The following is a 26367-nucleotide window of genomic DNA, read 5'->3' as shown; positions in this document are numbered from 1 at the left end:
AATAAATTCATTTTCCAACCTATAACAAAAGGCAGCATAGAGGGCATAGCACAGAGCTGTAACATCTACATGAATAACCATAAATTAAGTGGTGTTTTAGCCAGCCAGTTATCCCTCAGACTGCTATGCATGAGCAGGCAGAAAGTCTTCATTTTCCGTGGAATGGGTGATTTGGAGACTTTGCTTTAACTGTACTACTTCTTGTACGTGGATTTGGATTCACTGTCTTAAAGGACATTTTGTATCCACAATAAATAATTCACTCTCAGTCAAAATAAGAAGAGTTTTGGAGGGAGTTCAATATGAGCAGAATAGAGCTCCTAATACAATTATTGGCCACCTTGAGAGGGGGAATAAAAACAAACCTGGTTCCTACAGGTCAGGAATTACTTGTGGATTATGGATGACTAATAAAAAGATTTACACAAAGATTTATTCTTTCTGATTTGGGCACATTAAGAAAAGCTATTAACATACTAGCAACTAAAAACAATGTAATGAGGTAAAGCATTAAAGCTAATGGTGATGAGCACTATAAAAAAATGAAAGTCAGAATTAAAACATCTTGTAAGAATTGTGATGTAAAACTCCTGCTTTCTTTGTGCATCATATACTATGTCACTGCTACAGTAACACACCATTTACAAAGCAATTAATTCCAATTGATGGAGAGGATATTTTAATTACCAGGCTAAAGGCTGAGTATTATTATATATAAAACCACAAAATTATTTTTAATTTTATCTCCTATAGAACCTGAACTTTCAAATTTTGAACTAATTTTTGCCAAGTGATACAACATAATTAAACTGAAAACAATACACACAGTGTTACGATACCCAGGTGATCAAAGGTAAAGCAGTTCTTTCTATACTAGTACTGTTCTCACACCAAACAATTTAGAACAACTTAGTTGAGAGGAAAGTAGTGAGGTGGATACAGCATGTATTGCATTAAGATGAAGGAAAAAGATGAGGAAAATGTAGATATATTTGTGCAGTGCTGGAAGCATTACAAGAAAAGGAGCAGGAGCATGTGTTGTATTTACAGGGGATAAAAATACAGAGTGCTACTAATGGAAAGAAGAGCAATAAACAACATGAAATGTTAGGTGAGGCAAATAAAATGCAGGAGAAGACAAAAGAGTGAAGTAAAATCACCCGGAAAATCACCTGGAAAATAACCATGCCATTGCTTCAGCAAAGTTAAGAGACACCCTCCACCTCAGACTTTTTTTGGGGTTGGACTCCAAACAAGTATAAAAATAACAGTTCTTTGCCTAAAAGCCATGGAATCCCAACATGAGATCCAAGGCAACAGGCAGGGGGAATGTAGTGCAGGGAAGGTACAGCGTGTGGGGATCCCCTTGTTCAGCTTTAGGAACTGTGGTACATCGGTGCATTGAACTGAAATTCCTTGGACTGTTTCTTTAAACCTTAATTCTAGATGAAAGTTTAAGAAGGGTGGTGATAAACTTCAGCAAATCCAGCAGAGGCTGGGGCAGGTTCCCTGGCGAGGCTGTGGATCAGCTATCCCTGGAGGTGTTCAGCACCTGCTTCGGACTAGAGATCTCCTGTGGGCCCTGGAGCCACGGTGGGTCCGGGATTCCTTCATAAAGCCAAACCAAATTAAATAACTGAACAAAGGAGAGAAACGGAAAAGCAGGCTTGGAAAATTAATTCAGTTATTTCTTGTTATGTGTAAACTAAACATATGTTTTGTAGTGGTATAATTCCACTGATTTTGGTGATGCATGATACCTGTTCAAACAAAAATAGTAAGATGTATAATGTATACATTCAAAATAGCCTCGCTTGTCATCAGTAACTGTTTTGTACCAGCTTTCACTGTATGTGATTCTAAAAATTCGACTTGTCTTTCCAATTCTTTATTATTAACCATTTATCTACTCTCCCTAATCAGTCTTTCAACTCTCAAGCATATCCCTTGGCTTTTTTTTTTTTCCTGTCTGGCTACAAAGTTGTTGTGAAGACAAAACAGAATAACGACAGTGGATGTCCCCTCTGGTGAGATCTAGATTTCCTCAGTGCAGAATGTCTGACCTTCTTTCATTCTTGACACTTGAGAGCTTGCTTTATTAATGTCATTCCAGCCTAATTTTATACAGTCAGCATGTTAGATGTCTTGTAAAAGTACTCCCATCTTTTATTGTTTTTAGCAACCAATTAATTCCCAGCCTGACTAGTCCCAGTTGCTCAGCACTGTACTGGGGATTTGGCACAGCATGTTGGAATAAATCTCTCGCCTTCTGCCCCTTGCAGTCTCAAAATACAAATCCAAGCATAGATGTAGATGTGTGCAGGGATGAGGGAAGAACCAAAACAAGAAAATGCATGTTTGCCTCTTTTTATGGTCAGCCCGCTTGAACCTTTCCAATGCCAGGTTTTTGTTTCCCTGGAAATAAAAGAAGCAATCGTTTAAGGAATTTTATAATTAAGAAATATTTTTACTACTACTGCATTTTTGCTGCTACACTGTGCTTTGCTCTGCTTGATGTGATCACATTTAATTATCTTCTGTCCTTGCAAAGCCACTTGATGATGTGACTCTGCTGCTGCTGAGAAGGTTGAGCAGAGCCCACTGAGGTCAAGTTCTCAGCAGTCACCAAGTATGTCACTGTTACTTTCATGTACTTCAAGCTTGAGCACATGGTTAAGTCCTGCTTTTTTCTTTTTTTTTAACTCTGCTCCTCTGTATTGAGGTCACTTTGACTGTTTCATTCTGTTTGTGCTCTCAATCTCTAATTTTTGCTGAGGACACTGTAAGCTGAGCAGGAATTCCACATTTTCAGGTGGCATACTGAGAAGTAATTTCCTACCTAAAAGTTTTCCTCTCTATCAAGTGCTTTGTGGAATACATCTTAGTTCATTCTCATACAGAATGACTGAGACTAAAAGGAATGGCTTCTGTTTCCAGCAGACACTGGCAGAGGCCTGAAAGGGTTTGTGTGAGCCCCACAGTCACACCTATAAACACCTGAGGTGTGGCAAACTCCCGGGCACCTGGGACCAGGGAGCCAGTGTGGCATTCCACTCCCTTCTCCATTGAGTCATCTCCAAGGTGGGACACTTCTCTTTTCTCCCTCTTTTCCTCTCTGAGCCAGGAATAGTTCCAGGAGCAGAAGACAGTTTCAGTCTGGATCAACTGCTGGTTTTTTTAGCTTCTATTTTTATCTCTTCCATATGATGCTGATCCCAGAGAAGAGCCTAAGTTGAACATTCCTACCTTTTTTTCTGTGTCTTCTGCTGCACATAAAAATTCAGGTCTGTGGGTTCTTCTGGAAACTCTGAAAAGCTCTTTCTCCTTTGCCTTTGCAAACATGGATTTTGACCACAGTAACCACTGCAGTAATTAAAACAAGCATCAGTCTCACACCAGGTACATAATAACATCCAATACTTCTGAACTGTAATTAAGTTTTGGGAAAATGCTCCACTCATCTACATCACCAGACTGAACTGTATTAGGCTACCACTATGCTGGAACAGTGTTTTCCAAAACAGTTGACTTAAAATAGGTCTGACTTCAAAGGATCTACAGATTTCTCTTCTAAAAGTTTGCAATTATCTAACAAATCAAAATAAGACAAGTCTATATCAAAATATTAGAAAATAAGTCTCAATTATCATGAGTCAATAATATGTATACATCAGATAATTTGAATAATTGTATCAAATTATTTGTTTTCTGTGTTTAATATATTATTTATTTACTATAAAAAATGACTGTATCTAGATACAAGTATAACCTCAGTGGTTAAACTGAAACACTGTGCATCTGATAACTCATGAAACAGTAGAATCATAGAATCACATTAACAAACATAGCAGCAGTACAGAAACATTAATTCTTCCCTTTGTTTGAATAGTTTATCACATTACTCGACGGACCAGAAGGTATTTCCCTGACAAAATGGATTAAAATCATAAAGCTGTAAGTAACAGGAGTATATTGCCTTTCATCCTCCTCTCCACTCACCCAGTTGGACAAACGGGGCTTGCAGTGACTTGTTTCCTCTTTGGTGCGTTTGCCCGAGGCAACAAACCCAAGAAATTGCAGGTAACAGTTTATCAAATGCTTGTAGTCAGTTGACTCCCTCTCCCCCTGTCACTCGGCATCATTTTATTAGCAGAGCCTTGACCCAGGTGTGCCAGGAGCTTGGAAGTTCAGAAGGTGGGATGCAGCTGTCACATGAAAGATGGATGATGTGCATTTTGTGTTTTCAATGTGCATTAGAGTATCCGAGAGCGAGCCTGCTAATAAAAGGTGACATCTCACCAACGATACCGTGGAAGCCTTGGGAGGAGAACTGGGAGCAGTTTCAGCATTGGAAAGGAATGGACAGGAGGAGAGACTCCATGGTTCCTTACAGGGGCTGTAGGTTTGCTTTTGAATTTCCTGCAGTGGAAACGTGCACGGCACAGGGCTTATCAAAATCAACAGGACTGTCCATAGCACACAGTTTGTTCCACGGGCAAGCTTTGAGGGAATAATGGCAGCTTAAATACATTTTTATAAATGTAAATAATTTTTAAACACATTTTAAATTATTATGTTACTCTGTTATTGGTGTAATAAGTCAATTTTGTTTAATGGCTACAGAAATTATACATTTAAAAACATACCATCACATGCACGAGGAAGGAAGTTTCTCTTAACATGTAAAACTGTCCATAATGTTTTTGTTATTTTTTTTTTGTGAGGTAGAAATTGAGAAAATAATCTAAATATAGATTTGCATTTAAAATTAAAATGCAATTAAAGTTTGCATTTAAAATATCAATAAGATTTATATTTATAATATGAAAATTCAAAATATTTAAACGCTTTGAAGACATCTTAATTTCATCTTTACCTTTTCCACTGTATTCAAGGAATAATTGAATAATCAGTGTAAATAACAACTAAAGGACTGTTTTACATTATAAATAATGAGAAGAGCTGCCTGCTGTCATTTTCATATAAATGTTATTCTTGTTAAATATCAAGGCTTTCCTCACAAAATTGCTCCATTTTGCTGTTTGTCATCCACAAATGCTGGCCCTGACCCTGCACCGTGTTGTGGTTGTGAAGGTGGCACCAGTTGGCCACTTCTGAGTGCCTTTTCCTCTTTGGCACAGAATCAAGACCTGGAACCACTGACTTCCATTCCCATCCTCTCCATTTCTCCAGCAACTGACATTTTGATCCTTTCCTGTGTCTCAGACTGGCTCTCTCCTCCCTCTCTCCTGGTGTCCATGTATCCCACACCACAGCTGACCCCCATGGAGCCGCTGCTCACCCTGTGGCCACCACGTGCCTCCTCCAGGGCCTTGGATCCGCTCAGCTTTGCTCTGCTGTGGGCAGGATCTGCAGTGCCACTGCCTTTAGTTTGGTCAGGATGCTTGATAGCTGTGCAAATGCTCCACGTAGCTGCCTTAATGCTGGTTTGGTTGGATGATCCAGCAGTTTGGATCAAGCCTCCAGCTCTCCTTTGGTACATTTATTCACTTCTATAGCGTAGTATTTGCTCTCATATTAATTTACATTTCCTATTATATCTCTAATGGGAACTCTTGAACCAGTAATTACTTTATCCATATGTTAAATGTTCATTTTACAACTATTAGTATTCTGCCAGGGTATGTATCTCTTAAATGCTAATTTTGGACATTTCCCAGTTCTCCTGTCTTCCTCTGTACAATGTCTCCAGTGTGCTCAGTAGTCCTTGGATGGGCTAAATAAACCCAGCTCATTAGACAAACACAAACTTCCTGCTGGTCCCATTTTCATGCTCATTGTTTCAACATGAGCATTTTTAAGCCCTTCTGAGCATTGCTTTAGCCTGCCATGTGTACAGCTTTCTCAGAAAATAATCTCCTAGTTTTTGCAGCCTGATTGCTCTTCATCCCAGTACTGAAATGCTGCTTTTAAGGTAAATCTTCCCACCACACGTGATGCTGCTGATCATTTTTTTCTGGCTTCAGGCCTCCAGAATCAACAAGTGTAAGAAGTGAAGGACTGGTCATCCTCATATCAGTCAGTACCATGATTTCTTACTGCTTTGGTGGGATCAATTGTATCCCCAGCATCTGAGATAAAAAATATAAAATGCATCAATCATTTTCTTGCTGGAAGTTGTAACATTTGAACATTTCTGTTTTTTATGTTGAATAAAGTTTTATTCCTGCCTTTTATGTTGTCTTCCATTCTGATGCTGGTGTAAACATCAGGCTTCATAATTTTTTTCCCCTTTATATATGTACCTACTTTCTTTAGATACTTTCCAAAATTATGGCTCTTGTAGCTGCTTTTACAAATGAACCTGCAGAATGTGTGCAGATGGCCTCCACAGGAACAGTTAAGTTCTCTCTCTCTCCCCTTCTAGTCCAATAAACATTGATTTATAGAATGTGGAACAGATCCCACAGGACACTAGAATATTCAGTAGCTTGGTAAATATGCAATGATCTAGGATATGCATTCAAATATTTGTTCCACGCCGTGGAAGCAAGCATGATTTAAACTATGTTGTTTGTTTTTTTTTTAACCTGTTGGCTCTTCTCTCGTTTTTATTATCAAGATGAGAAAATTGTGCTTGGGCTACCAAAGGACATCACTTGGGCAAAGTGAAGAAATCAGGTAAAGATGGAAGATAACAACATACCCTTGGGGATGATCTAATACTAATGTTTAAATATGCTTTGTAAAGAGGACTCTTAGTCTTATTTGTTAAAAGATAAACTGAGTGGTTCCTTGCATCAATGAGTGGGATAAGACTAATGATTTTAATGTAAGGAATTGTACCAAGATTAATGGTAATAGCAGAGATACTAATGTCTTTGTTTAGCAGAAAGTATGAGAAGTCAAAATGTTGCTACGCTGTGCCTCACCTTTCTTTGATACAGGTGAAGCACAAGAGAGTATCACTAGAGAAAAGTTAGTTCTTGAGCAGGTGCTGCACATCAGACACTCTCTGTATGATTTAGCTGAAATTCCATTTTCCATGTGAGCAGAGGTGCACTCCCTGTGATTGACTTCAACCAGATATCTCTCTCCCATCGTGAGCTGTTCTGTCTCAGTGAAGGTCTGCTGGATCATGAGCCCCATGAGGCACCGAGGGCTGTGAGGTGTCCTTTGTCACCCCAGCCCCTCATCACTTGTACATCACTACAAATTAAGTACCTGCTGTGCTCCAGGGCCGAATCCATTCACCTGCACAAGGAAGGGCCTTTCTCTCCACAGGGACGCAACTGAAGCCAAGAGGATCACTGCAGCTGCAGGGAAACTTTTATATTTATTTATTTAGTCCATGGAAGTTTGTGTGAAGGAATAAATGACTCGGTCAAGAGAAGGGCAAGTGGCACAGGGGCTGAGGTACCGTCCCTGACCTTTGCTCCCAGGTGGACCTTGGCCTTTGCTGCAGCAGGGGTTGGTGGGAGGGGTAGAGATCCCAGAGATCCCAGCGACTCACAGAATCAATGAGGTTGGAAGACCTCCGAAATCATCAAGTCCAACCTATGACCGAACACCACCTTGGCAATTAGACCGTGGTTCTGAATGCCAAGTAGTCTTTCCTTAAGCACTTTCAGGAACTGTGAGTCCACCACCTCCCTGGGCAGCCCATTCCAATGTCTAATCGCCCTTTCTGTGAAGAAATTTTTCCCGATGTCCAACCTCAACCTTCCGTGGCACAGCTCGAGACTGTGCCCTCTCGTTCTGTCGCTGGTTGCCTGGGACGAGATCGACCCCCACCTGGCTACATCCTCCAGTCAGGGAGTCGTAGAGAGCAATAGGGTCACCCCTGAGGGGGATTAAACACCCCAGCTCCCTCAGCCGTTCCTCATCGGACTGTTCTCCGGCCCCTTCACCGGCTCCGCTGCCCTTCTCAGGACAGGCAGTTGTGTCCGTGGACACACCCGCGGAGCCGCCCGCTCCCGGTAACCTCAACCCGGTGGCTCCAGCACCTGCGTTTGAACCGGCCGGGGCTGCTGTTCCCCGCGTCCCGCAGGCTCCGGGGCCGCAGGGGGATCCCCGGCACTGCGCCGGCGGGCGGGCAGGTCGGGCCGTGCGGGGAAGGTGCCGCCGGGTCCCGGGTCCCTGCAGGTGCCGCCGCCGTCGCTCGGCAACAGCCCCGCGCTGCCGGGCACGGCCGGAGCCGCCGCAACCCGGAAGCAGAGGGGCGGACGGGGCGGGCGGGGGGCGGCGGCGGGGCGGGACGGGGCTGCCCGCCCGCTCCCTCCACCCCGCGGGGACAGCGAGCCCCGCGCGGAGCTGTCGCACCAAGCACCCACCGCGCTGTGTCCCCCCTGCCCACCACCACCACAACACCCCCCTTCTCCCTCGTCCAAATCCTCCGGACCCGGCGCCGCCGCGCTCAGGCTCCTCCTGGCCGGTGCGGGAGGAGGAGGCGGCGGCGGCTGCTGAGCGGCGTGTGCCGGAGCCAACGGGCGGCGGGGAGCGGGGCGGGCGCTGCGGGGGTGTCGGGGTAGAGCGAGGCGTGACCCGGCTGACGGGCACCGTGCGGCGGGCGCGGAGCCGGAGTCGGACCCGGCGGGAGCGGCGGCAGCGGCGGCGGCGCGGGGCGTCGGTATCGCTCGGCTCTGGCTCTGGCGCGGCGTCTCCTCCACCCCCTCGTGAGCCTGGGGAACCTGCAGCTCAAAGCCGCCGCCAGCCACACCACCATGTACCCCGGCAACAAGCGGAAAAAGCTCTGGCGGGAGGAGAAAGGTATTATCGCCCTTCCCGGTGCCGGGCCCGCTTCTCCCGCCTTTAACCCCACGCTGAGCCGGCAAGGAGGGGCGGTCCCGGCGCCCTCGGAGCCGCCGCCTCGCCGCGGGGTGTCCGGCAGCGCTTCCCGCGGCTGAGGGCACGGGGTGGGGAAGCTTGGGGGGGTGGTCAGTGCTCTCCGCCCTTGTCCTGGGGTCTCCTGGCTGAAACACCCCAAAATTGCACGCCCCGCCGGCCTCACGGCAGCCCGGGTGTGCGGGAATTGGGGGTGTTCCCCCCCCAGCTCCGTGGGACCCGTGAGGAGCGGAGCCCCGGGGCTGAGGGGAGCGAGGGCGGGCGGGCGGTAAACAGCCCCTCTCCTGAGGGCTTCCCGCCCCCGAGTCACCTTGTGGGAGCGTTCCAGGCCGGAAAGTTGGGCACATGCCCTCAAAACGTGCTTTTCCTCCTTTTAACGCGTTCCTTTTCCGAGGCAAAATGTGGTTTATTTGAATTGCTGGTGTACTGTGCTTCAGTTCAGCTTCTAGTGTCCGTCTGCCGGGGTGAAGTGTTCGGGGTATGAGGCTGTCAAAGCACACACCCCCTCCCCGATTCCAACTATTTACTCCTTTTATCTTTTTTTAAGGACCCCCACCCGTGTATTCTCTCTTTAAAAATCCCCAAAGTCAAACTCCAGAGCGTGAAAACTGTGTGGGCCAAGCGTTTGATGCAGACCTTGCTGTTTTGGTACTTTATATTAATCCTGTGGAGAGCAATGTAGAAATTAAGAAAAAAAAAAATCACCCAGTGGAAGTGTGATATTTATATCTGCTAGGAGGAAAGCTTCTTGCCTGGTGTGTTTACAAATAGTGTAGTAATACAGAGGAGACGATGAAAATAATACCAGAAGTTCATATTTTACGTTCTCTTTCTTTTTTTCCGTCACCCCTGTGATTCTGTGTGTGTTTCAAGCTAAGAAGGCAGAAGACCAGTGCAATGGATAGGATTCATGCTTCCTGTCTGTGGTGGAAATCAAGTGTACATTCGTAAGGAAAAATTGTTAAAACACAAATGAACTGATCTCTCTGCAGGTTAACTGCTCCTGTCAAACTCTTCTCAGATGAAGTGACTTTTGTTCCACGCTTTTTTCTTTCAAAACTGTCTTGCAGTCCATGTTTCTGTAGTAAAAAGTAAGGCAACAAATTTCTACCAGACAAAAGTTTCAGTTTTCAACGAAGATACAGGTAAATCTTCTGAGGCATTGTTTCTGTGGGGTCAGCTATAACTGACTTTCCTTTAATGCTGCATGGTGTTACCTTCAGAAAACGCTGGTTTTGTGCCGGGGACAGATGGGGAGAGGTTTCTGACAGGCTCTGGTGAGTGTTCCCATTACTCCCACTTGTCTCTTCCAGCTCTGCTGCTGTCTGTGTGAGTTCATAGCCTGGCAAGTAAACCTGGACTCTTGGTGAGGAGGGCTGAGTGGAGAGGCTGGAGGGTAAGCTGGAAACCAGAGCTGCTGACACGCTTTCCTTGTCTCAGTCAGCTGTGAGGATGGTGGTCATCAGGTGATGTTTAGGGATGCAAACCAGAGCTCCCCACTGCTGGTGAGGTTTTTCCCTCCAGGAAGCACATCTGAGTGCTGGCTGGCCAGAACTCACTGTGTCTTTGCCTAGTGTGAATGAACAGTGTTTGCCAGCCTTCTGCTCCAGTAATTGCTTTCCAGCACGATGCTGATGGTGCTGGGCCTGGGTATTTGAATGATGAGGGCAGAAAAAAGTTCTCTGTTCACTGCTGGCATTGCTCTTCAGCTTGTAGCCCTGTGGGACTTGCCAAGTACCTTCTTTACTAGAGAGGAAAATTAGAGAAGCCCAACTTCTTTCCTTCCTACTCAGACTGTACTTTGGAAATCAAATCTTTGGTTAGGACTGCCTTCACCTCTCACAGGTACTCCTGAACCCCTGCAAAGCTGTCTGTGCTTGCTGGTTCTGCTCTTCCCATGAAGCTCTGAGTGCAGTTGCTTTCAGCCTTTTATATTCTGAAGCACCTCTTGAAAAGAAAAAAGCACCAATTGCTAAATATTGAGTTCAAACCCACTGACAATACACTGGCTTGTCTTAATTACTTTCTTGGTAATTAAGGGTTGGTCCACATCCTCCCAGGGGAGGTCTTGCTTGAGGACAGCTGGAACGGAGCAGGAGCAGGACTGGAGTTGATTTCAGAGCCTTAGACACAGGACTGGGCTGCCTGCAAACTTCCCAAGTTTCTGCTGCAGGCAGAAAACTGCACTTGCAGCGAAGGCTGTCGGGAGCATCTTCCGGGAGGTTTGTGTATAATTAAGTCTCAGTTTAAGTTCTCGCTGCTGACTCACGGGAGCACAGTTCTATAAAACCTTTCTGTAGAGAGCAACTTGTGTTTTGAAGGCACGGGACTGGCTCTATCACCTCTTCAGCAAAAGGCACCCAGAAGTGCTCTGCTTGTCAGTCCCTCAAACCTGACACGCAGAGGCACTCACTCTCTTGGGTCTGCCTTCCTGTAGCACTTCCCGTGTTCACGTCAAATACTTGGAGTTTTTTATGCTTGAAGCTCAGGTAACGGATTTAAGTGCATATCTGTTGTGCAAGATGGTGACCCTGGTCACATCAGTTCTACTTTGGCAGATGTAAATATCCAATTAAGGCATACCCAGCCTGCATAACAGAGAGAAATGTTTTTGTCAACTGAATAAATTGGTAGGGCTGTCAAAAACAGCAAAGTGAACTTATTTTGTTAAAGGAGCCTGTGCTCCAAAGTTGCCTTTGGTTATTAGACTGTGCTGATTGCAGCCTCCATAATTAGGAAACTTTATTTAAAAAAAGAAAACCACCACAACCAAAACCTCCACAGTGCAAGTGATTTTCTTTCTTATTTTTTTACTGTTTCATCTGAGAAGCAGTTTCCATGTCCAACTCTTTCGCCGCCTCTTCTACTTGAGAAGAAAATGTTGTTTTCAAGTCCATCTAGCCCTTTATGACAAAGGCAAACAACATGGGTTTAGCCTTCCCCTCCACTCCTAAAAACTCCCGAGTCTTCAAAGAGGATTTATTAGTGATTAAAGTGCCAAAAAAACTGTTAGTGTGGTTGTAGTAGTAATAGTGCCACTTGTAAAAACAGATCAGAACCTTCAGTAGCAAATGGGTGTTATGGTGTGCTCTACTGTTTTTTTGGGTTTTTCCCCCCTTTCCTTTTGGGAGAGGAAAAGCTCTGCAACTTGTGCTGAGCTAATAGTGATCATTGATGTGGGGAGGGAGATGGGGATGTGGCTGCAAAAATCAGCTCAAGTGCTGGGTCAGGGGGGTGTTTGCAGTGTTTGGTCACTTGGGGTGTTTTTTTCCCTTGCTGTACAACGTCCATTTATAGAAAGGTCTGAAGAAGAGTGAAGCTGGCAGTAGCCATTGTAGTTGTACACTCTTTGAGGCTTTACCTTTCACTAAATGTCTGAAAAAAAGAGATAGTGACTTTCTCAGGAGGAAACAAAACCAACCATCCCTTTGTGTTTTAGTGTGGTAACAAGTGTGTCCTATTAATATTCAAACGAAAGTCTCTGCAGAGACTAAACAATGCCTTTCTTACCACCTAGAAGGTAACACAATGTTTGCTCCCGTGGCATTTTAGTGCGCCAGGGGCACTGCACTGGTCGCTGCTTGGCTCGTGTGGAAGTTTGCACAACTTTTTTCATGTCTCTTCCCCCCACCCAAACAGAGCGTCTGCTGAAGATGACCTTGGAAGAAAGACGCAAGGAGTACTCGGGGGACTACGTTGCACTGAAAACTATTCCAACGTGGATGGAAGACTTAAAAAGCAAGAGTGAAAGCGATGGTAAGTAAAATGGGGAAGTCTTGAAATGCAGACCACTCTGTTTGCTCAATCTGAAGTTACTTTTAGGAAGGCCACGACTTAGAACCCATGTTAGGAGCAGTGACAGTCTAAAATGAGGGAAGGGGGAAAGAAAAAACAACAAAATTTCTTAAAGGCTCACTGGTGTCCCCTAACTCTGCAGGTATCCCCAGGTGGAGTCAATAACCCTTAAGTGTGTAAAATAGCTGTTCTCTGCAGGAGGCTTACTTCCCAGATACTCCAGTCAGCTGTGCCTAAGGAGCTTTGTCTTTGCAACTCAGTGAGCATAATGATCTGGGAATCTGGGCAAAACAGTGTTGTAGGTGACTGAAAAGCAGAGGGGAAGTGCACAAGCGATGTTGTTTTCTAAAAGTCCAGGAATGGGAGGAGATTGGGTTTGAAGCCTGTCTTACTTTTGGTCCTGCCTGCTTTCTTAGGCTGAGGAACATCAGCCTGGCCTGGATTAACTCCCACTCTGTTAGTGTGTGTAGCCTTATCGTGGTTGTGATCACCAGGAGAGTTGTCTAAATACTTGTGGTGATGACTGACCAGAAATGAGAATCCTGTTCCCTTACAGAGTTCTGTCCTCTGTAAGTAATTCTGAAACAGTGCTTTGTTCTTTGTCTACTTCCCTTGCATCCACACAAGGACGTGGAAGGATAGGGATGACTTCTGAGCTGGTTACCTCCTCCTCTTTTCTTCCCGTGCCTTGTTATCCTATTTGGCTGAAGCCTGTGTTTTTTTTGGAGGAGCATTTAACTAGGAGATCTAAAGTGTTTCCTGCTTCTGCAGGTATAGGACTGGTTTTCAGACCTTTTTGTTACCACTAAGAGCAAAGACTGGCCTGTGAACAGGTGTGTAGAGTTGTCTTGTGGCTGCAAGTGAATGTGGTCTTTATGGTAAATAATCCAGGTGACATGAGGCCTGGAGCTAATCAGCTGTTTTTAATAAAATGGGAAGGCTGTAGCACTTATTTTAGCACAATCTGGAGGAGCTGACAGATCTGCAGATGTCCTTGTCATAAACAGCTAAAGCTCTTGTCTGCTCCTAAAAGCACCTGGAATGACTTTTGCAGTGAAAATATGTCAGAGGTTGCTGAGCTCTTCAGTGCTGCTGAGTTACATCAGTACCTATAGACCTCTTTCTCCCTTTTATATCTTACAGCATCAGGAAGCTTGTCCATCTAGAAATCAAAGGCTGCATAAAAATAAAAACTGTTACCTGACTTCCTCTGAGTTCATTTCAGAGGCCTGTGGTACGTGGGAATATGCAGTATGTGGTGGGGTTTAACTGGGAGACTCTTTATCCCTACTAGCCCAAACTATGTTTTCACTGCAGCTACTCTCACATTCCCTATAAAGTGCTGAAATTCTCAGGTCTTGTATTACTTGGGCTGCTGAAGGTGACAAGGTGTGGATTTACGTTGTGATTGGTGTTAGACTTCACAGAAGCAAAGTGTCACTGTCTAATATGTGGGTATTGAATCATGGCAGTGGTGAATTTATTTTCTTGTAGCCGCTCTTGCCTTCTCTCTGGTAGTACTCAGTGCACTGCTGAAAAAATGCTGGAAGGCAAAAGTTGTGCTGAAACACTTCTCTGCTACTGGAAGCTTTTGTTATACAGTACATTCAGGAGGAAATAGCTGTAGTCACTTGTTGTCCTTGATGTATTTGTTGTAAATAAGCCGTGTGGAATAGTGAACTTCTGGAAGGCTGGGCTGCTGAAATGCTTCCGCAGTCCAACTGATCAATACAATTAGAAGAAATACGTGTATTAATGTGACTTATTGCGTGTGTTTCAACCTTCCCTTAAATGTTGACCCCACTTGAAGGTATTGAGAGTTTGCAAGAACTATTTTTTTGAGCTGAAAGACAGAAAAACTAGAATTTCAGTCTTGCTGATGGGGACTTCTGCTCTGTGTACTGGGAGATACAGAGGGCAACAGGTACAGCCTGAGTGAGGCTCTGGAGAGAAGTGAGGCCCCAGGTGTGATGCAATTGGTGATGACTTGACAGTGCCATGCCCAACTTCTCATATTTTCTTTTATTGAAATGTGGCTGCTTGTACCGACAAACTGAAGAAGAGGAAAAAAATAAAATCCTCTGTATTACTTGTCAGGCCAAACCAGCAACTGATGGGGAATGTGGAAAAAATTCTTTACCATTTACTTCCAAACAGTGAAAAAATGACAGATTGATTAGTAAAGCATGGAGTGGCTGCTCAGGAAGAGTGATGAGGAGAAATCAAGAAAGCAACCAAGAACAAATCAAGTGAAGCAGGAGCAATCAATCAGCTGCTGTAGTAAGAAGCTGCAGGAGAAAGGCAGAGCATCTGGGCTGGCAATAGTCCCTGTAGATACTCAGTACTCAGCTGGAGATTAAGACAGTTCAGTACTGCACAGATTTGTGTACTGGCTGTTAGGAACAGCATAAAACCTTCATGGTGCCCATTTTTAAACGTGAATGACTTGCTGGGGGGTGTTGGGAGATTCCAGGTGGGCACATGTTTTTGTCATGTGGAAGTTTAACAGAAGATTATTGTAAAGTCTGTGTGTGGAACTGCTCAAACTGAAATGACTTAAAAGGTTCATGTTGGGAGGGAACCAACCTCACCGCTCTTTGTTGACACGGTTGGAGAACATTCCGTAGTTTGTGGAAGAAGGGTTTTTCCTCACCCCTCCCGCTTCACCCTTTGATGGGAAGTTGTGTTCAGAACTAAATTCTGAAGAAAACTGGTAAAACTTGGAGTAAGTTTGCATTTTGGCAAGGCTGGAGGTCTTTGTAACTGAGCAACAGAGGGGTGTGTAACTCTGTAAAGCTTTCTGAGGAGCAGAGTTAGGGAATTCTGAATGGCAGCTGACAAGGGCTTTGTCTCTTACAGCAGCAAAGGTGTTTGAAAGCATTTGGGAGTTGAAAGCAGCAGTGTCTGTGTTAAAATGCTCTTCTGTGACTAAAACAAAACCCCACATTGTTTTGCAGGTCTTCTCATATGGACAGAAGTAGCCATAAGAAATTAAGTTGGAGTGTGTTTTGGCATGGAATTCAGTCCATGTTTGTGTTAATTCTTCTTTATGGGAGGAGAGTGGTGCAATGTGGAATGCAGAGGCTAAGCCTGGTGCCCACTGCTCTGGGCTGAGGGAAGCAAGCTGGTGTGGGTATTTCCAGAAGGCCTGTGCTGTCAGAATCCCTGGATTTTTGGTGTGCCAGGAGACACAAGTGGATCTCGGAGATCAACTGTTGTAACACAGCAGTGGAAGGAAAAGGGAGACTTAGTGAAAAGTGTCCCTCTTTAATGTCACAGGGGGATGGTAGGAAGGCAAAAGTTTTGTTCTTTATGTTCTGTAAACATAAGCTTTCTTTGTTTTAACTGCGTTTGTTAAAGAAATAAGGAGTTACCCTCTTTGCAAACAAAGAATGAGCTTGTAGAGGGCTGGATAGTATGAATATACTGAAATCCATCATTCTTCCCACTTCTTATCCTTCAGATGCACCAAATGCAGGCATCTCATCTGTTTTCTTACGTACTTTGAGGCAGAGTCCCTTCCTGACAACATGTGAATAATGGACTTGTTTTCTGAAGCTTTGGAATTTATATCCCTTTGTTTCAATGATATTTATTACCCACCACTTTATGCTGGGCACTCATTTTGTACAGCAACAGGAGCTAATGTTGCTCAGTGACTAAAACACCACCAGGTAGACTCGTGGCTAGAGTGGTTTTAGAAGTTAAATACGTATATTAGCTTTTTGTTGGGTACACAGTAATTCTCAAAGATTCTCTGCAGAGATGACTTCAGAAAACTTTCTTGAAAGCTTTTTGAGAAAATCAGGGTCTTGGTAATTTTGTTTTCGCTGAGTTTTGTGTGCCACTTGTAGAAAAACATTTTGCTGCATTAATTGGCCAATTCAGAAAATGGAATAAATTTTATATAGTTGAACTCCAGGCAGCTGAGAGTCCTGCTGATTCTCACAGCCTCTGGAATTCATTTGTATGGCAGTGTTGCCAAGAAAACAGCAAATTCAGGTGGTGGTTTAAAGATCTTTGCTAATGGTAAGACCTGATTTTGATTGGATGAAGTTAAAAGGGAAGGACACAGTAACTAAGTTTTTAATTTTTGTTTAAGATGTAATGAATAAAAGGTCTGCAGTTCTCTTTTTTTAAGCAAGTCTTGAAATATGTTTAGATGTTTTGGCAGCTTCTGTATCTTTTTAATTTGCTATTTTTTTAAGAAAATGATATGGTTCAAAGTGTATTCAAATTAATCTACTTTAAAACTGAGGGGTTTATGTATAATAATTTGCTTTGGATTTAACAAAAGCATCTTTGCACTGTGAATGTGTAGCTTTCTAAATATTCACAGTGGGTTGACACAAGATTACAGAGACAAAGCATCAGAGTGAGCCACTCGAAATGCTTCGTGGTGGAAGGAAAATGTGTGGTTATACTGAGCCGTGACCAGCATTTCTTGAGATGGGTGACTAAGCACAGGTAATGTAATATAATAGCTGCTTGTGGCCCTGTTTGGTGTGGATATCTGTCCTGCAGGAAATAGGAATCCAGGTGAATATTATCAAACTGACCTTGGCAAGTGACACCACTACTGAGGTGCAGTGAAATTCAGCCAGGATGTCTGCAAGTGAGAAATGACATCTCTCTAAACCACTCATTATTTCCAGTGACTTACACAGAAGAAGAAATTGTGCTCAACTAGAACATAAAGATTGATTGTTGGGCAAGTTATGACAATGAGTTGTCTGTAATAGCTGTGTCAAACCAGTGTGTTTCAAGACCATCCCCCCAGCAAGAACCCAGGTCCATCAGCTTGCACTGTGTGTGTTCTTTTTTTTTTTCTTAGAGTGACTTTAGCAACTGTCTTTATAACACGTTTTTAGCTGAGTGACAAGGAGGAAAGTAAATCAAGAGAGCTCAGTGTGATGCTTTCTATCTGTCAAAGAAAATGGTGCTTTTGCTACTGAAACTCTTGGTCTGGTGAAGTTCACAGTGCAGCAGTTTTTCTGCTGAGCTCACACAGAAAACAGCAATAACTTGTGTGCCACCATTCGGGATCTCTGCTGTTACTTGAGGCAGAGTGTGAATTCCAGCTTTGCCTAAACTCCTGCTGTATTTAGTTTTGTCCTTACTCTTCATGTAGTCATACCACTGTTACTCCCACTGAGTGTCTTATCACAAGGTCTCTCCAAGACTGGTGTGTTAAAGGTTAGAAAGCTGTGTCACTGAGATGCATGTGGAGATCTCTGCTTATTAATTGCTGTGTGTAATAGCTGAGGGAGCACCCCCCAAAGAGCAACAGCTGTGGTTTGTGTGAATTGTGTGAAGATCATGGCAATGAAGTATTTGGAATACTTGGAAAACGATGTACTTTTTGTGCCTGTAAATCTGTTTGCTCATTTCTGCTCCTCTGTCCATATATATTAAGGAAGGAGCAAAGGAATTGGAGGGGTAACAACAGCAAACCATGTTGGGAGCTTCTCAGTCTGTTCTGGAGGTGTCCAGGAGTCTGTGTGCATGATGTGGGGTGACTTTAAGGCTGAGGTGTTTTTTGTTTGGCTGCAACCCATATCTAAGGGAGTAACCAGAGCCCTGTGTGTGCTCTGCTTCACCCAGGCTCTTGGCTGCCCTTTGGGGACGTGTCCTGAACAGATGCAGAGCTGCAGAGTGGTACAAATCTGACCATGTGATTTGCTGGCCCCACACACTTTTCTGTCTTCTTCAGATGCAAGTTTACTTATTGCTTGAGAGCAATAATCTGTGTGTGTGTGTTGGTTTGGTTTTAGAGGCAAATATTCCTCCCTAATTAGTGATAACCCTGATATAAGTGGATAAATGAGTATGTTTAGTGCAAGGGGTGGGGAAAAACTACAGTAAACAGAAAGAATGAATATATAATCAGTTGACTTTGTAATTCCCTGGTGAGCTGCAGGCATATAACCTTTATAGGATGGATTAGCTGTCAAAGAAGTGATGCTTGTGCTACAGTTTTTTTTAAAGTGTTTTCAGGAAGAACTAAAAAAAATCTTTCAACAAATGTGAGATGATTATTACAAAGTAAAAGTTCAGATCTGTTTATGTAGATTAAAAACACAAAATCCAGTGTGGCTAATCCTCTTTCCAAGAAAGTAATAGCACTTGTCTTTGTAATTAAGGCAGTAATTTCTCTTTAAGCTGATGCTTGGTGATTTTTTTTTTTTTTGACAAGTTAACTTCCACAGAGCAATAAGCTCATACAGGTCCTGGATAGAGTTATCATTTTGTGGCCTTTCTGAAGGCAGCTGAGAAAACCCTCTTATCTGCAGTGGCAGACAGCTCCTTGAGGGGCAAGAGTTAACTGGAGGAAAGGATGCTGCTCTCAACAACAAATTGGTGTCCTTACTGAGGCTCTGCAAGCTGTCGGTGGGTTTCAGAGAGCAGTAGCAGGTGGAAGTGCAAGGGGAAGTCAGGCATGTCTTTGCCAGAAAGAATATTTCCAAAGTTTAATTACTGGTGACACGAGTCTTGCCCAGATGAATAATTTCCAAACTTACTTCTGTCTCGTGCAATATGAGATACAGTCCTTTTTTTCTGTAGCTGCTGAACATCTCTGCGCACTGAAGTTTTGTGCAGAGGACACTGGGGAAGTACTGAGCAGAGTTGGAAAGTGGAGATGATGCAGGGTGCTGTGAGCTGGCAGGCTCTGCTCGCTCAGGGTGTGAGGGAGGGTGGCTTTAGCAGCACTGATGCTGCAAGTCGGGATGTGCTGTTCCTCAGGAATGGCTGAGAAAAACTGTAGGTTCCAGCCTGGAATATTTTGGTGGCTGACTCGTCTGGTGTTCAAGACTACTAAGATAAAGCAGAATAATAGTAGCTTTTTGAGTGAGATAGTGTAATACATGCAGGGGAAGAGTAACAGGTTATGGACTTTGGCTCATGTCTTCTCTTTGATCATCATTTTCTCTGCTCCCCTTTTTATGTATAAAGGATGAGCTTCTTCAGAGTGTGGGGGATTGCAAGATCAAACCCCCAAATTAATGCTCTGCAGAGGCAGTTTCAGTAAGTCATCCAGCTTTGCTCAGTGTGGTGGCTTGGCTAATGCCCCAGTCTATAATTTATGATGGATTGTGGCATATGTCCTCACAGTCCTGTGCAGACAGATGTGAGCCAATGTGCCAGCCTGCTTAGAAGCCATGTGCCTGCGATTAGGTTGAGTCCAAAATCAAGCTGTTAAATTGTACCCTTGTCATGGTTTACTATGTAGACTTGTTATCTGGCTATGTGACTTTTGGATATTTTCAAGTGTAGGTGAAAAAAGCTGATGTCCTCCTACAGAAGATGGGAGCCTCTTTTGATAAGACAATAAGAGACTGCTGTGGATTGGTTTAATTTGCTGTAGCTTAGGTGTGACAGACATTTATGAAGGTGCTGAGCTGTTGCCTCAACTAGGATTTGCTGCCCGGGACTAATGATAATTATGATCACACAGGGTGGGCTACTCAGCTGCTGCTCTTTGGGTGTGGGAGTCTTGCGTTGAGTTTGAAAACGAACCTCACGCTCAGACTGGGTAAGGATTCTGCTTTACCTCCCTCGCTGAGGTTGGGGGATCACTGATGCAGTTTGAGCTCTGTTAGGATCATATTAACCAACTTTCATGGATAGTTGCGTTTGCTTCACGCACAGTTAGACACTTGATTGCACATGTTAAAAACCCAATCACTGGAAACCAGATAAGCCCAGTCTTGCTTTTTTGATTCACTAGAGCTGAACTGCTCGGCACGTAGAAATGTCTGTAACAAACCAACTGACGTCTGAGTAGGTTGTGGGGAAGAATCACAGAATCATTAAGGTTGCAAAAGACCTTTAAGGTCATTGAGTCCAACCATTAAATGGTAGTACTTACTCTGTGAAGTGATACGTGGCTTTCTCTTGGAAAACCCAGTTGAGACAGAATTCCTCATCCCTGTAGGAAGCGCTGTGTGCAGATGCATTTGTTACCATGCCCAGAAAATGCTCTTCTGTGCTGTAGAGAAGGCTTAACAATCCAGTTGAAAGGTAAACTTGGATTTTGCACAGCCTTTTCTGTGTGATTCTTTTCTGTGTGGCTCCATTTCACTAAGAATTATTTTGCATGTCAGTGTGGGGTGTGAAAGGGAAGCATAATGTTTGTGCACAGAAAATGTCCTGAGACTTGCAGCTGTTGCATGTTGACTTGGCATTTCTGCAGAAGTGTGTCACAAGGGTCTTTACCAAAGCTTCCAGATGTTTTTTTTTTTTTTGGGAGATGGGATGCTATAGAATGCACATCTTGCAAAATGAAGCCTCTCAGCCTTGTGCTGATGTAGCCAATACACTTATTTCTGAGAGTGGTTCTCTGCAAGCACCTTTGCACTGAGAGCATCTCTGGGAGTTGGTGGTCAAACGCTGTGTCAGAAAAGGTTGTTCTAGAGTTTACCAAGAGCCTCCTGTCCAAAGGACTTGATCCATCTCTAATGCAGATGCTAAAAAAGGGTCAAACTGATCGTACCTCTGTCTTGCTTTACAACATTTCCCTGCTTTATCCCGCCCTTTGCTTTTCCAGACGCTCGTTTATGCAGTGGTGGGCCTTTCTGATGGTCTCTTTCTGTATGGATAGTTAGGCTGTAAAGGTGTTTTGAGTTCTGTGTTTTCCATTTGCCCCACAGGTTTGACTTGTAGTTGAAGTTCATCCTGCAGTGGGTTTATTCCCATGTGCTCAATGTAATCTTTTCTGTGTGAATAAGGTCCTCTGCTGCTCACCTACTGATGTATTGCATGTTATGTAGACATGCAGAAGAAGATAGAGCTGAATCTTTCTACTAACTGCTAGTGAGTTTGTAACTGCTTGTGAGTTTGTATTCGTTTCCATTTTTCAAGTCCTTAAATTAAGCTACTATGACTAATGATAATAATGGTAGAGTTCTCTTCAAATATTGCACGTATCCTCTGCCCCTTGCTGTTTAAATCGAAGCTCAGCTGTTCCTTAGGGTAGCAAATTACACCTGGTATCTCAGGGAGCAGGGAAAGGGAGATGCTGCAAGGTGCACGTTACCACCAAGCCTAATGTCTTCATGTAGAAAACATCTTTTGCACTTGCATAAGAACTTACCTACCTGCCTCTGGTACTAAAGTTCCTACTCCCACCTGATAAAGAGTTGTCATTCATGCAGAGAGGCTCATGAATGACAATGCCATGAAATGTTTACTGATGGTTTTGCTGTAGTTTTGCATAGTTTTCTGGTAGTAACATTTTATTTCCGAGCTCCACTGCAAGTACTACAAAAGCCTGTAATGCTCAGCTAGAGAAGTTGTTGCTTAGCAATGGTGTAGGGAATTAAAAAAGCAGAAAATGTAGAATATAAATTGTCTGACTGCTTAGTGAGCTAATGAATGAAAGCTAATGAATTTGTGGTTTCCCACTATAAACTTATTTTAATCCTGCTTAATGCTGTATGTGGGTTTTCATGTTTTGGTAAATGAAATAGGTACTGCTGAAGACCAAACACCTGGCTGTTCACGAAAAGTCTTTTTTTTCCCAGGTTCTAAAGCTGCACTGCTGGTAGTGTGTTTTGGATGGAGGCTCATAGTTATCCCAAGAGATGGTGGGTGGATTTGAACACTCCAGGAATAGTTGTAGGAATGCTGTGATACTGCAAGGCACGGCTCTTGCAGTGAAGGTGATCTGACTTGTCTGTGAAGTGACATCACCCGTAGTCTTCCAGCTTTATAGACAAGTATCAACATATTCATGGAGCAATGAACAGGGGTCTAAAGCAATGTAATATGTTTGTCTCTCCATTTTTGGGCTTCCACTGTTGATCACAAACTCTCAGTAGTAGAAGGAGGTTATAAAGTAGGAACTGAGTCTTAGTGCAGTTCTTGCCTCCATGTGACCTTGGCTGGCCATATACTGTGTAACTCAGGCTGCTATTTGGGAAGAAGCATCTGCATATTGAAATTCTGGGTAACACTGGGAATGAGGCACTGATAATCAGACTTGGGCAAGAACTTAGCAAATGCAGCATCCACCAGTGTTTTTATCCCAATGTATCATTGCAAAGCCTGGAAGCCCTCTGAAGGTTCATGTAAAGAACTGACCAAACAAGACAGCGATTGAATGAGTGTCTTCAAGTACACAAAGCACAGCTCCTTCTGGGTCACAGCTAAACCAGCAGCCATTCCTACGGACCCTAAATCATGAAATCCCAAGCCAGCAGAAGCAACCACAGCAGCTGGATGCTGACTTTCCAGGTAAACACACAAATACCCAAGGGCCTCAGCCTACTTGTGTCTTGTCTCTGCTGTCACTGTGCATGCTGCTGAAGTGAGAAGACTTTGATTTATGAGTTGACAATTGCATGTCCCTGCAGACCAGGTTGCATCACAAATTAGAGCTGAGAATGTGTTCCTGTTCTTGTTCTCCTCATTTGTTGTTACTCCTTTCTCAGACTTGGGTCTTTGGTACTTTTGCATTCCATACCAAGTCTTCCCTTGGTTTACAAAAACTTTAGAAAAAAGGCAAACTCCTCCTTTCTTTCTACTTCCTCTTCTCCCAGACTAAAAGGGTTTTCTTGCCTCTCAACTTTGTCTTTTGGGGATATAGAGAGCCGTGTGGGATAGAGTGAGGGAAAGGTTGGAACATAACGCTGTAAGGGCTAGGCAAGACCTTGGTAACACAAGAAAATTGCATTTTGCATGAGCACTGTGTGGGTTGTTCAGTCTGACTGGCTGCTTTGATCAGTTCTCATGGTACCCCACTCCTTCTCTCTGTGATGTGTAAATGTCTTCAGTGACTCCCATGCAAACGTGGGGCTAAAACATCACTGCTCCTACTTCCAGCCCTGTTTGAGGGCTGCTGGTGGCCTCATCACTACATTGAACTTGGCCCAAGCCAAAGTTCCAGGCTTTTTGCAGGAATTGTAGAGGGGTGTGTTGTAGCCCCTTGTTCCTCAGATGGAGGATATTTCATACTTCCTGAAAAACCTTGAATGGGAGACACGATGACCTCCTGACCTGGAAGATGGTCAGATTTAGCCTGAAGAAAAGTCATCCCAGATGGGATCTGATCAGTGTTTATAAACATAGAGTGGAAAGTGTAAGGGAGATGGCTCCAAACTCTTCTCAGTGCTGCACAGGGGAAGGGCAGGAGGCACCAGTTGGAAGAGGAAATTCTCTCTCAGCGTTAGAAACGAAACCACACAGTGTGAGGGTGGCTGAACACTGGAACAGGTTGCTTGGAGAGGTTGTGGAGCCTCTGTCTTTGAAGATATTCAAAATTTGTCTGGGACTGGGTCTGGGTGACTTGCTCTGGGTGACTCTGCTTTGAGTGGGGAGGTTGGACTTGACAATCTCCGGAGGTGCCACCCAACCTCATCCGTTCTGTGGCTCATGGTATCTGTTTGCCTCGGGAGTTTGGTACTTGGCTGTAGTCCTGGGCTAATCCAATTATGCCACTTTGTAATTAGCAGAAACACACCATATTGGCAGAGTGTGCAGCCAGAGAGAAGGTGTTGGTGTTCATCATCAAGTGCCTTTGACTTGCATGTTGTGCTGCGTTTTTGGCTGGGTAGGAAGTGATTTGTCTGCAACAGATGTTTCCTCCTTGTGCTCAGGTTCTGATCTCGTTTAAGTCCAAGAAGTGATAGAGCAAATCTGTACTACAAATCTGAAGTACTACAGTGCATCTGTGAATGCTTTCCCCCTGGTGATGGAACATATGGAAATAATGCTTATCTTGATTTAGATAAGCAATTGCCTTTCCTGTACAATCATCCACGCTTAGTAGGAGTGGAAGCAGACATGGAATAGAACAGGTCTTACAGTCTGTCTTTTCTAAAATTTCTTAAGCCTGTGCAGAAACAAATGGAATAGAAAGCTGTGTTAGATGGGAGGTTAGTAATTGATAGTAGCTTGTCATTTTTAATCTGTACAGGACACCTGCGAAAACAAAGCTTTAAATTAAAAAAAAAAAAAAGACACTGAAGGGAAAAGGCACAGAGTGTGTAGCAGAGTTGTTGCTGCACATTCCCCTGTGGTCAGATGCACTCCTAAAGCTTGCTCAACTCCTTTGTTTTTTTTTTTAAGTAACCCAAGAAAAGTGTAGCAGTGTCCCAGTCCGGTGTTTGCTGAGGATTCTCTCAGGAGTGGAAGGGCTGGCTCTTGCCTGGGAATCACACTGTGGCTCTTATCCCTTGCTCAGGTTCTTTTTCCAGCGTTCTTTCCAGATCCTGTTAGAATAGCCTTCCTTGTGTGGGGATACACATCTCTACTATTAACTGTTGTAGTAGGGATGAGAGAGAGGGCAGACTTTGAACTTCAAATTAATTTCCTTCCTTCAGCTGTGAATTCTAAAGCTGACTAGAAATGATGAAACTCTCTGATTTTTCAGCTTTTTTTTTCTTTCAATTCAGTCTGTTACTTGTTTTTATGAACTAGAGGGGGGAAAAGTCATCTGAGTTGTTTAACAAACTTTTATTATAACAGCGTGAGCCTTTGAGCCTTGCTGCCATCAATCCTTTTTACTTGTTCTTTCTTGGATTTCTTTTTTCTCATTTTATTGTGCCACAGGTATTGCTTTATACTATGGGGCTTTGGTATCTATTTTTACTATGTGTGTGCTCTGCTTTCATTAACAAGTAGTTTTAAAATGCAAATATAAGGGGCTTTTATAACAGAAACTCTTCCAGCTGTAGGTTTTTCTCCTCCCTCTGGTTGTAAGCTGTTTGGTATTGCTGCAGGGACTCCTGTAATTGGATGCCTGAGACCTCAATTTCAAAAATTAAGATACTTTATACTAGACTTTAAAACCTCGACTATTTGAGCAGTGACTGAGTTTCAGGGTTGATTTTTCCGGTGCTGTAGGTTTGTGCCATCCTTGTTCATTCCACCAGCTGAGCATATTCATGTCCTGGCTGGGGGCTCCCTCTAGTGAGATGTTCTGACAGTCCCTTTTTCCTCTTAGTTTGGAAGAACTTAACACGTTTTCTATTGGAGCACAGTTTTTGTTGACTAAATCTAATGTGTTTTTCTACCCACGTGTGAGTCATAAAGGCCCTTTTCCTTTGGGGTGAGCTGGAAGGAGCTGTAAGTAAAGCTGAGGACAAGGGCTGCTTATTTGCTGTATTTGGTGTAAAGAGCTCAGCTAATCAACCTCATCCTACTTCAGGCTGTGGCTCTGTGGACTCAGATGTTGGGGCCAAAGGGTGACTTAGGAGGAAGAGCTAAATGAAATTGGGTTGCATAGGCAAAGGGATAGAAGATGATGGGTGGATCTAGAGGGGAAAAAGTGTGGATGGGACATGAATGACCAACTGTTTCTGGTGAAGAATTTCAACTCTAATATATTCCTGAGGCAGAGACAGAGGGGTAGAGAGAAGAAGCTGGAGCATTTATAGTGTTTCCACTCTGTGTGTCTTCAAAAACAGCTGAAACAAAACATATATTTTTAGAAAGGATGTACCAGGATCAACTCTATCCTTTGTGTGTATGCAAAGATGATTTAGTGACCATTGACTTGACTTTCTCATAGGAGTTACAGTCAACTTGTTAGCAAGATTAAACTTAAAACAATAAAAGCTGCCTTACTTCATAAATAATTTTATTAATAAAAAAGGCTGGATTAGAAATCTTGCAGTATATTGCTCCATTTGCCCATCAAGTGTTCTTTCCTCAATCAGAGAAAAGTGCTGCCTCTTCATCCAAGTCTTTCTTGCTCCCTCCCCTCTGGAGCATGTCCTGGAGCAGGCAGCGGCGGCGCAGGTGCCTCAGGTAGTTCATGAGGGA

General features: G+C 43.7%; 1 protein-coding gene and 1 long non-coding RNA gene across 6 annotated transcripts in view; one reads left to right on the top strand and one right to left on the bottom strand.

Moving 5' to 3' along the window:
* Positions 1-1913: 1913 nt before the first annotated feature.
* Positions 1914-7175, bottom strand: LOC108499291. 3 transcript variants are annotated; one of them, XR_001875497.1, is made up of 3 exons: positions 6894-7175; positions 3247-6092; positions 1914-2415 (listed from the first exon to the last, which is right to left on the bottom strand). It is a non-coding gene; the product is annotated as an uncharacterized LOC108499291 (long non-coding RNA). The 3 variants fall into 3 exon arrangements; XR_001875498.1 differs by lacking the exon at positions 6894-7175 and having other exon boundaries at positions 3247-3363; positions 4000-6878; XR_001875496.1 differs by lacking the exon at positions 6894-7175 and having other exon boundaries at positions 3247-6878.
* Positions 7176-8531: 1356 nt separating this feature from the next.
* MACROD2 (MACRO domain containing 2) overlaps positions 8532-26367 on the top strand; it is an 840118-nt gene continuing 822282 nt past the window's right edge. For 2 of the 3 annotated variants that reach the window (XM_017818854.1, XM_017818853.1), the window contains exons 1-2: positions 8532-8730; positions 12445-12561. In XM_017818854.1, coding sequence (XP_017674343.1) covers positions 8685-8730; positions 12445-12561 — 163 coding nt within the window. In that variant the 5' untranslated portion in view covers positions 8532-8684. The remainder of the gene's footprint in view (positions 8731-12444; positions 12562-26367) is intronic. The other variant, XM_017818855.1, reaches the window with a different exon arrangement.

This window comes from Lepidothrix coronata, unplaced genomic scaffold (assembly GCF_001604755.1).
Source record: "Lepidothrix coronata isolate B3197 unplaced genomic scaffold, Lepidothrix_coronata-1.0 Scaffold71, whole genome shotgun sequence".
Classification (NCBI taxonomy): domain Eukaryota; kingdom Metazoa; phylum Chordata; class Aves; order Passeriformes; family Pipridae; genus Lepidothrix; species Lepidothrix coronata.
The sequence above is the reverse complement of the archived record's forward strand: the minus strand, read 5'-3'. Positions and strand labels throughout refer to the sequence as shown.